Raw genomic sequence first — 11,024 nt, 5'->3', positions numbered from 1 at the left:
AACTTCAAATATACTATTCTTTTTGAATCACAGCATAAAAACACCTTATTTTACGACATAATCAAAACATTGAACTAGCAAGAAATCTAAAAAAAAAAAACTTCTAATTATCTAATTAATTTAATTCTGAACATAACATAAAAACGAACAAATATAGAATAGATAAATGTAAAAATTTAGTTATGTAATTTTTTTTAATCCTTTTTAATTAAATAATCAAAAATACTTTTTCTATCACCACAAACCCAAGGAACCCATTTTTAAAAATAAAAAACCAAATCTATGGAATAGAGATAAATACCAAAAGAGATTCAAAAACTAAAAGAAAGATTGATTTTTTGAAATCCTTCCTTTCTTCAAATGAGACAATTAGAGATAGAATACTTTTCTGGATTTTCTGAAATGTCTTTATGAATATTCCTCAACGTCCCGATTATTTTCAAAACATGACAAGTAGATGGTCATAACTATTTTTCAGATTTATTTGTTATTTTTTCTTTGACAAATGGTCATAACTTATCCAAGCGCGACTGAAAATCACAAATTGTTGAAGAACAAAATGAATTGAATTGATTTGACATAGGATATTACTAATATCAAACCTACATCATCTAAAAATGTGAATAGTTAAGTATTGCGTGAAGCCAAACATTCATCAAATCTTTATCCAAGCAACCCAATTTTTAACCCCTTGCACAAATCACTAAACAGTGTTTATTTTGTCATAAGGGGGGATGAGGAGTTAAAACCCTTTGTATTATTGAAGTACCATGGATGTACAGCAGAGAATGCTATTAGGGGTTGCCAAATTCCCACGACTCATCTGTGCAAATGTTTAAAAAGGGTTGTCTGCATGGAAAGAATGGATGAGTCACATGCATCAACAAATTGACATGTGGCTAAAATGGGCCCTCGCTCACCCGAACAAACCCTAACCAAATTTCACATTTTCACCCAAAAAGGGGGGAAAATATTTATAATATATATTTGATTAATAAAATAGAAAACACAGAGAGGGAGAGGGAGAGGGAGAGAGAGAGAGAGAGAGAGAGAGAGAGAGAGAGAGAGAGAGAGAGAATGAGACACACAAGTGCTGCAGCATTACAGCAAATCTTCTTATATTATATGATAATATTTGCAAACAGTGTCAAGAGGTTTGGACGGCTCCCCCACCCTATTTAAACCCACAACCATCTCTCCTTTTGCCTACATCTAAAAGCAAGCAGCACCCATTAGCCATTACATTAGTTTACCTCCCTAGCTACCTCTATCAGCATTCCAACAGTTAACCGAAAAATGAGGAGTGTTGGGTTTAAGAAGGGTTTTACATTTGTGCTTCTGATTGCTCTGCTTGTGTGGTCTTCAAATCTTGAGAGCTGCAGTGCTAGAAGAGGCAGGCATTGGAGGAGGAGGCGGCACAGTAGGAGTGGCGCCACCGCTGCCTTATCGGCTTCTCTGATCAAGAAGAAGGACACAAAGGGCCAGAACCACCACAATGGCGGCGGCGGCGGAGGATGGAAAGCCCCGGCCACAAAAGCTCCTTCGTATTCACGGCCAGCCCGAGGGCCGAAACAGGGCACCCCGGTAGCCCCACCTCAGGGGAGTGCCCACTCCTCTGTGTTCAACGTGTTGAATTTTGGCGCTAAGGGCGACGGGAAAACCGATGACACAAAGGTGAATTTCCCTATCTCTATTCCCTGGTCTCTTGCGCAGAAACAAAAATAAAACCATTCGATTTTGCTTCAGAAATCAAATTGGAATTTGGGAATGTTAAAGGCCTGACTGGGTTGTTTTTATTTTTAATTTTTTTAAAAAATATATATATATCTAAAGGCTTATTTAGTTGCGAAAAATAATTTTATTTTTATTTATTTTTGAAATAATAATTATAAAATTAACACCACCTTTTTAAGTGCTTGCCTAGGAAAGTCAAAAACAATCTTTTTTTATTATAAAATTTATTTATAAAAAGATTACAAAGTAAGAGGACGGTTTTACAAATATTTTAAAATTTTAAAATAAAAAATAAAAAATATTTCTCACAATTAAACATGCCCTGAAAATAATATGATGATTATTATCAACCATGAAAAAATAATGCACTATTTTCCTAAAAACGGTTGGAGTTTACAGAATTGTGGGAAACAGAGGTTTTGGAGTTCAAATTACAGAAACTAAAGAGAAGTGGAATATCCCTTTTATAGGTTTTGTGTTCTGTTTTTTTGGGTCTTTCCTGAGATTAATGTTAAGAAAGGGGAGGGAAGGGGACTAAAGACATTCTTCACGAGACAATCATCAAATTAATATGACGTCGTACTCAGGTGGTTGTGACCCACCCGCTCTCCGGGGGGGCAAAGCATTCAACCAAATAAGCATGACTTGTTCAAACGACAGATAATGCGCTTTCCATCGCTCATGAGTTGCACGCGCAATTGAAAGCCAACAATTGTCTCACTCACTTGTACGCTAGTTAATATAATATTATATCGTCCTCTATTCAAAGTTACATTAAATTTTACTCAAACCACAAACATAAAATTATTTTAATATGATTAAAATTTAATAAAAATTAAATATTAAGGATGTGTAAAATTAAAATTTTATTCATTTAATTTGATATATTTTTTTTTAGTTTTTATTACTTTCTTTAATAACCAAACATAAAAAAAGTAAAAAAAAAAAAATCACAATATTTTCTCCGTTCCGTAACGTAATATATCAGAATGTGTATCAATTAATTCCAAATATCTTCCTCCTTTTCGCTTAGAAAATATAGTACGCACAAAACGGGGAAACATAACGAAGGAAACGACGACAGAGGGTTCCACAGTGACCAAAAAGGAACTGAGAGGGGTCCACGGGGAAAATGAAATGCTTCTCGTTGTGGCCGTTTCGCAACATAATAGATTAATCGTGCACGGTGGCGTACAAACTACACTAAACTGTTGCCCACCAAATAGCCTTCTCTCCTGCGCCCCAAATGAAAATTCCCTAAAAAAAACATATAGGTATAAAGCAAAGCTGTTGTATATTTAGTTATATAGTCACAGCTGTGCTACGGTGCAACGCAGGCATTCGAAGCCGCATGGACAGCTGCTTGTAAAGTGCAGGCATCAACGGTCATCGTTCCATCGGGATCCACATTCCTTGTGGGACCCATATCATTCTCGGGTCCATACTGCGCGCCAAATATTGTATTTCAGGTAATTATCAACGCAACTTTATCTAATGTTCTTAATTATAAGATGATGCTTTAGGTGAATTATGGAAATTACTTATGTTTGTTATGACTAATGAGTCAAATATTACTAATTCATATAAGGAAGCTACTTTTACTACGCATTTGGTTTAAGTAATCCCATGCATCCAATGTTTGAAAACACAAGACTATGACATAAATAGATAAGAGTTGGGCATTCTCAAAAGCTCTAAAGCATTCTCCACCTAGGATTATCATGACTTCCAACTCAAATTTGTTTTGAACCTAAGGACTAGTTGTAAGTCAAAATAACAATACCTCGTGTTCAATCCTTCTTTATTTTTGCAGCTGGATGGCACAATCATCGCCCCAACAAACTCACAGGCCTGGGGTTCAGGTCTCTATCAATGGCTTGAATTCTCAAAGCTCAAAGGTATCACGGTTATGGGAAAAGGCACCATCGATGGAAGAGGCTCAGTCTGGTGGCAGGACTCCCCATACGATGAACCTGTGGATGATGAAACAAAGTTAATTGTCCCATTGAACAACACAGTGCAAGAACATCCACCAATGCCGGTAATTTAGTTACCTGCTTACCTTTCTCCGCTTTTAATCATTGGATCATTCATAGGCTAATTATGCTTCATTACTGGGTACTTCGTGCAGATAAACACCAAACTTGGTGGGAAAATGCCAAGCCTCAAGCCAACGGTATGGACCACTTGAAAACAACTGCTGCATTTCCAGAAGAGTGTTGATGACCACTGCAAACCTGTAAAATGACAATTTGCATTCTTTGTTCAACAGGCACTGAGGTTCTATGGGAGTTTTAATGTGACAGTCACGGGCATCACAATTCAGAACAGTCCTCAATGCCACCTCAAGTTTGACAATTGCATTGGCGTCATGGTATTTCAAATGAGCGTTTCGTCTCCTGGTGACAGCATCAACACAGATGGAATCCATCTGCAGAACTCCCGAGATGTGAACATCCACCATACCAATCTTGCTTGCGGTAACTACATTGCTTGTACATGGATTGTTTCCTAGTTTTGATATTTTCTCTCTTCACTATGGTAAATAAGTCCCAATTGATAACAAACCTTGACCAACAGGAGTGACGCCTGCAGAGTCAAAAGATTGAGGTTATGGCTCAAGCTTGACCACCATAATATCCTATGAGAATTTAGGGTAATAACTGTAGTTGCACACCAACAAGGTTATATGATGGGGTAAAATCCTGAAAAAAGAGAAGGAAAAACATGACACAATCTTGTCCAAGTCATTAGCTCACCATAGAAAGTCCAACCACTAATATTAGGGCAGGTGGCATCCAGCCGTCTTCCCCACATGCCACCTTTTTGAGATTCATAGCCACCCATTGTCTGACTTGTATCACCCTGAATCATCAATGGACCATCCAATATTGGATTAGGTTATGAGCCCCAAAGGCAACAAGACCACTTCTACTGTTGTATTGCTTCAATTTTACCTTTGTCTTCTTCAGCAAATAGAACATCAGCTTTCACTTTTTCTCTTCCTGCTCCTGCCCACAGGCAATATAATGTAGACAATGAACATAAGACAAACCCATGTGCCAAGTATCTCATATCTATGCATTATGCAGGAGATGACTGTGTTTCTATACAGACTGGATGCTCAAATGTATACATACACAACGTGAACTGTGGACCAGGACATGGAATCAGCATTGGAGGGCTAGGAAGGGATAACACCAAAGCCTGCGTCTCGAATGTCACCGTCAGAGACATTATTATGCACAACACAATGACTGGCGTCAGAATAAAGACATGGCAGGTATGGTAACCATAAGCAATTCCATCTGATAATCAAAACTCTGTTTGAGTTTACAGAACCAGTAAACATTCAAACCAAGCGATTCACCAGCAAATACAGGCGTTCATAAGCCATTTAAGTACCTGACTGATTTCTAGGTTGGCATTAAGATTTCAAATTTAAAAGGAATTTCAACATCAAGAGTTATATTCTAGAAAATATGAAATTCACAATAAGTTTAACATATTTCAATCTTATAAAATGCACTAATACCCAGAGATTTAGAAGAATTTAAGAATACTAGAGAATTTTCAATATGCTTTTCAATTCCAAGACTGAAACTTGACTTATAATAAACCTGATCCAAGTTTTCTCAACACCACCAACTGTTACCAATGCTAGGCTAATATGGTCCCAATATTACTTCTGCAGGGAGGGTCAGGATCAGTGCAAGGAGTACTGTTCTCAAATATTCAAGTTTCTGAAGTTCAGCTTCCAATAGTAATTGACCAGTTCTATTGTGACAAAATGAAATGCAGCAACCAGACATCGGCAGTCTCTCTATCAGGAATCAATTATGAAAATATCAGAGGAACATACACAGTAAAACCCGTACATTTTGCCTGCAGTGACAACCTCCCATGTATAGATGTCACCCTGGCTGGCATCCAATTAAAACCTCTGCAAGAACGCTATCACCTATATAATCCCTTCTGTTGGCAAACATTTGGAGAGTTGAACACTCCTACCATCCCTCCAATCGATTGTTTACAGATTGGCAAGCCACCAAACAACCGGATTCAAACTGCTCATGAGGCTTGTTAAGCTTAGCCTAGGAATTTTATGGTATGTTCATTTGCTTGTGTGGTTGGCTTGATTTCCACACCCCTTCCATACCATTTAGTTAGATAAGAGAGAGTCAATTTTTGTAATAGTAGTTCATAGGAATTAGGTTGCATTTAGTTCCAACTGGTGAGAATATATGGGAAACATTGTTAGCTAGAGTTAAATAGAAAAATATAAGGCATCATTGCTTGGTATGGTGATTGCCTGATTGTGAGATTGTACCTGGGTGCCTGAGTGCTAGATGTCCAATAAATAAAGCACCATATCTTTACTTTCGGATTTAAAACACTGGTGATTAAAAGTCCATTGGCATCTGATAAATATGCAATCTCATTTCACTTCTGAGGCTTTCTCATTATCGTCATGCAAAATGTGGAATACATGCAGTAAATGGATTTCCCTAAAGCAAGTGGAGCTGAATTTAGATTTCTTGAGAGATTATTTATGACACAAGAAAAATAATCAGTTTTGGACAAGAAACAAATAACAAATTGCTTGAAAATTAGATGAGACATAAATATACACTTAGTACAGATTTGCCATGGCCTTATGTGAAAGAAGCAAAGCCCAAATATTTTTTCGTCATAATTGAGCTCAAGGAAAGAGAACTTTTAGCTTTATTGTGAGAGTCAAGTGCCATCCATTTTAGCTAGAACCCAAACAGCTATACTACTTACAAGAAAAATGAAAGGTCCCCTGTTTTCACATTTCTTATGGTCGTGTCCTTCCATCAATGCATCATAATTTCTCTACCTTGCAGTCTCTTTTTCACACCATGACCAACTTCACACTGCTATATACCGTTGCCTCAGTCTTCCAGCATGTCATTCAGAAAAAATAATAAATAATAAATAAATAACAAAAAAAAAAAAAACTCTCTATTTCTCTCTCGTGGTGAATAATCAATCTTCCTCTTGCCCACTGTTTCTTGGTCATTTATTTTTATATTTCCCCTCAGTTTCCTCAACCATCTTCAGGCTTATTTTGAAGCAGATCATCTCCACATCAATTTTTTTGGTGTTAACTATAAATAATTATCTAAACTTATCAAAGCACTTTCTATCTTTCATCTGTGCCTTCTTTACAGGCTTACTTGGCACACATTGCCTGCACCATTTGTGTGGATTAATCAAATATATCTCTAGCATCTTTGATTTCTACAAATTGTAGTTGCAGAAACCTTGTGCATGATTTCTGTCTTTAATTATGTTTTTACACCTTTTCCGTTTTATTCATTTAACTTCAGCTAGATATGTTCGAATGACAAAGTGCCAATTAGAAAGATTTTTACCACATTCCTATATCTACATTACATTGCCAAGTAGAGCTTTAACTAATTAATTGGCTTATTGTTTGAGAGGGATTGTTACATGACTTTGTTGATCTCTAGAATATTTGATTTCGACAAACTGTCGTTGCAGAAACCTTGTGCTTGGTTTCTGTTTAAATTGGGTTTTTACACTTTTTCTGTTTTGCTCATTTAATTTTCAGTTGTATATGTTTGAATGACAAAGTGCCAATTAGAAATATTTTGCCCTCTATTCCTGTATCTATATTCCATTGCCAATCAGAGCTTTAGCTAATTAATCATGTTGGCTTACTGTTTGAGAGGGACCGTTACATGACTTTGTTGATCGTAATTTCATCAGTACTTATAATCAACACTTATTTTTAAACACAACCAAACACCATTTATGATTTTCAACACTTTTTCAATTCAGCATTTTTTCTAAAAAGCATTCCTGCGTAAGTGGGTCCAAATAGTCCCTTAACCTAATCTAACAAATATGTGATGGACTCACGCCCGTGGCGAATAGGCTACATGTGGACTAATCATTACTCATCCAAATATATGGAAATGTTCATGGACCAATTCAGAGACAAATGCTGGCATGACAGCCTTTGACCTAAGTGATATGGTCGCCAATGAAGCATGACTCGAATGGTAAGGGTATTGTCCATGGAGCTTTCATTCAATCCCATAAGAAACCCAAAGATACCCTCAAGGATGTCAAGAGCCCACCTCCCAAGCACTTCTTGAGAAACTCTATGTCCTTTACATCCTCCATTTGGTTGTCCATTGGACTTTGAATCTCACACTAAAGCCCAAGACACCTACCAAGGATGTCAAGAGCCTGTCCTGCAAGTGCTCTTTGGGAAGTAGTGCCCAAAAGGACAACAAGATTATAGGATGCTCACATGTTGTTCCCCCCCTAAAGTAATCAACTTTCCTTACCATTCTCGTTCTAGCATAAGAAACTACCCATGGGTGTAAGGAATCATCATAAGAAACTACCCATGGGTGTAAGGAATCATACTCCCTTTGACTGAGAATGCCACTTAGATCATTTTTTGGATATGCCATATTGCCTAAGGTCATAGAGACACACAAAGTATTTCTATGAGATCTCCATAATGACATTCATTCATATTTGCAAAAGTTTCATCTAAAATACATCCGCAAGCTCAATTTGCCCCCCTCAAGGCAGCCTGCTTGCAAATGTCACAAAGAAGAACATTAGAATGTGACACCTAGCACCCACATCTACACACTTTATGAAAAACAAACAATCATTACCTTTTATGCACACATATGAATGAAGGCCCTCCTCTATTTTTATACATGCAATGTGTCAGTTGTATGTAGCCAACTCAAGTTAGCTTCCAGTGCTTTCTGTGAAAGATGTTGCAAATTGTAATGGTCGCAGCCCAACTCTGATGAGGTATTGTCCGCTTCGGCCCATCAACTTTATGGTTTTGTCTTGTAAACGATAACTCACATAGTTGGACCCTGAACCATCCCTATAAACCCAAGATCTACCTAGTACATGTCCAATGTGGGATCGTGAAAAACTCTTCCATCCGATCTCTAACACCCTCGAAAGAGTGGTCCATATGTTTGTGTGGGACCTAGACCTTCATGTAAGATTTATCCATGATAGTACCCCCAAGGTGGCTCCAATACACAAATGTAATGGTCTCAGCCAAACTCCAATGAAGTATTGTCCACTTTGACCTATTGATTTTACAGTTTTATCTTACAAAAGGCATCTTACATAGTTGGAACTCAAACCATCCTTAGAACCCAAAAAATCTCTTATACACATTTGATGTGGGATTGTGACACAAATGCTTAGCCATAAAGCATTCTTTACATCTTAAATTATATATATACATATATATGTTAGAGAGAGAGAGAGAGAGAGTTGGTGAGGCAGCAACTCTCTGCCTCTCTCATTGTCATCCTGGGAGTCATACCAAGTTGTCTTCATAATTATTCGAACTTGACACAGTTGAGTGAACAAATTTGCAACTTGGACTTTAGTCTTAATGTGCTTCATATCTTCATCTCAATGTTGCCTTGCTCTCTCTCTAATAAAATAATGTTCGCGTGCTTAGTTCTTGCATGGAGTGCAAGTTCTTATCTAAGTGCATGTTACTTCACTATGATAGAATGGATAACAAACACTACGTCCATGAATAATTTTTTCCATTAATAAAAATTGTTTAAAACATATAAAATGACATGTTTTGATCCCAAAACCGTACATATTAATGCTTTAAAGTTTGACCAATTTTTAGTAAATTTAAATCAATTTCATTATAACATATACTACAAGCATAGGATGTCATGTTGGAAGCCTTTGTTGGTATTGGCAAGAAGGATGCATTTGCTATTTTTCACTACTTTATTGATTATAAGTGAAGTTTAAACAAAGAAATCATAATATAAAGAAATATAAAATGTAGATGCCATCTTTTGTACTCTTTTAGTCTTTAATTTGTTTTTAAAAATAAAAACATAGGATGTTCATATACAAAATAAGAACAAAAAAATGCGTAGCAATAAAACGCTTTTTGTCTCCAAACTACCCATAATGGTCGAGCCTCACCTCGTATGCAAAATGCATGGTGGAGTCTGGTGCTCACTTGTCAAAAGGCTCTAAAGAGTACTGCTGCATAAAAGGACCTTCTATGCTTCTTAAAAGCGGGGCAAGCTGCTAACCAACAAAGGAGAGAAACACTAAAAGGGTTTTGAAATACTTCCATACAAAATATCAACACTGTCAACAGTATCAAGGTGTCGCAAGCATTCTTAATTGGGTGTTTTTGCATCCTTTGTGTGTTGCAAGCTAATAGCTTATCATATTATATCCTCAAAATTTTCGCATTACCACCAGCAAATTCCAGAGAATAATATCACAAACTCCGAAAGAAAAAAAAAAAAGAAAAAAGATAAAGATAAAATAAAGAATAATCGCCATTGAAACCAAACCAAATAACATGCTTGCCAACTTGATACGGCCATCTGCAGAAAACGGAAGATGGTAACAAGATTCAGATTGAGAGACAGTAAGAATGTACTGACCATTTCAAATTGTAGGAACCAAAGCATCCTCTGGCTTCCGCCGCTGCACCTCCCCTGTCGATTCTGAACTGCTCAAATTCGAAAGCGAACATCAGTACATCACAAATGTTCCTCATCAGTCTTTTCTCCCAATTTCCATCGCGCAGGATTTCTCAATTCACGAAGGTAATGTGAAGCCGTGAAGGGAACATTCGGAGCCTTATGACTTGGGTGGGGCTTGTGGACCGTCGGGCGCCCGCAATTCCAAAGCGTAAACGCCACCGTTTTATTGCTCTGAAAACAAACGCGACTTTCCTTGCCATTTTCACCCGGCAACGAAGAGAGTCAACGGCGAAGATCTTATTACTTTTACAAGATAATCGTGTCAGGTAATGGAAGATCTATTACGGATAAAATAAAAGAAATAGCTCAAAGTTGTGAGTTTTTTCGGTTTTATTATTAAAAAAAAATAAAATATCAAATAATACTCTTATTGGGAAAAAATTTCCCAAATTGATGCTCACGTATTCTCGCAGCTTGATGCTGCGAGATTTAAAAACTCAGCTAATGAAAAACTGACACGTGGCACGGTTAGAGAGAAAATCTCGCAGCATCAATAGGGTGGTAACGCGTGACACTGAGCAAATCTCGCAGGTTAGTCCTGCAAGATTTATGGGTATAATTATACATTTCTCTTTTTACAAATTTAAATTTAAATAATAAACATTCCCTTTTAATAAATTTAATCATAACTTTCCCTTATAAATATAATTTAAAGTTGAAGTTAAATTTAAACTTAAATTTAAATTTTTAAATTTAAAATATATAATTTTA

The 11,024-nt window shown here is 36.7% G+C and overlaps 1 protein-coding gene and 1 long non-coding RNA gene across 5 annotated transcripts; one reads left to right on the top strand and one right to left on the bottom strand.

Moving 5' to 3' along the window:
- Nucleotides 1–1,059: 1,059 nt before the first annotated feature.
- Nucleotides 1,060–6,128, top strand: LOC131145115 (polygalacturonase At1g48100). Its single transcript, XM_058094201.1, has 7 exons — nucleotides 1,060–1,674; nucleotides 3,072–3,203; nucleotides 3,548–3,775; nucleotides 3,866–3,910; nucleotides 4,007–4,214; nucleotides 4,827–5,017; nucleotides 5,429–6,128. The coding sequence occupies exons 1-7, from the start codon at nucleotides 1,297–1,299 to the stop codon at nucleotides 5,819–5,821; spliced, it is 1,575 nt and encodes a 524-aa protein (XP_057950184.1). The 5' UTR covers nucleotides 1,060–1,296; the 3' UTR covers nucleotides 5,822–6,128.
- Nucleotides 2,717–10,385, bottom strand: LOC131145117 (uncharacterized). 4 transcript variants are annotated; one of them, XR_009133990.1, is made up of 8 exons: nucleotides 10,212–10,385; nucleotides 9,736–9,840; nucleotides 4,875–4,941; nucleotides 4,692–4,745; nucleotides 4,494–4,599; nucleotides 3,797–4,323; nucleotides 3,518–3,707; nucleotides 2,717–3,178 (listed from the first exon to the last, which is right to left on the bottom strand). It is a non-coding gene; the product is annotated as an uncharacterized LOC131145117 (long non-coding RNA). The 4 variants fall into 4 exon arrangements; XR_009133993.1 differs by having other exon boundaries at nucleotides 9,736–9,843; nucleotides 10,212–10,383; XR_009133991.1 differs by lacking the exon at nucleotides 9,736–9,840 and having other exon boundaries at nucleotides 3,789–4,323.
- Between the last annotated feature and the right edge of the window lie 639 nt (nucleotides 10,386–11,024).

This window comes from Malania oleifera, chromosome 12, assembly GCF_029873635.1.
Source record: "Malania oleifera isolate guangnan ecotype guangnan chromosome 12, ASM2987363v1, whole genome shotgun sequence".
NCBI lineage: Eukaryota > Viridiplantae > Streptophyta > Magnoliopsida > Santalales > Ximeniaceae > Malania > Malania oleifera.
Note: the sequence above shows the minus strand (reverse complement) of the source record. Positions and strands in the feature narration are given on the sequence as shown.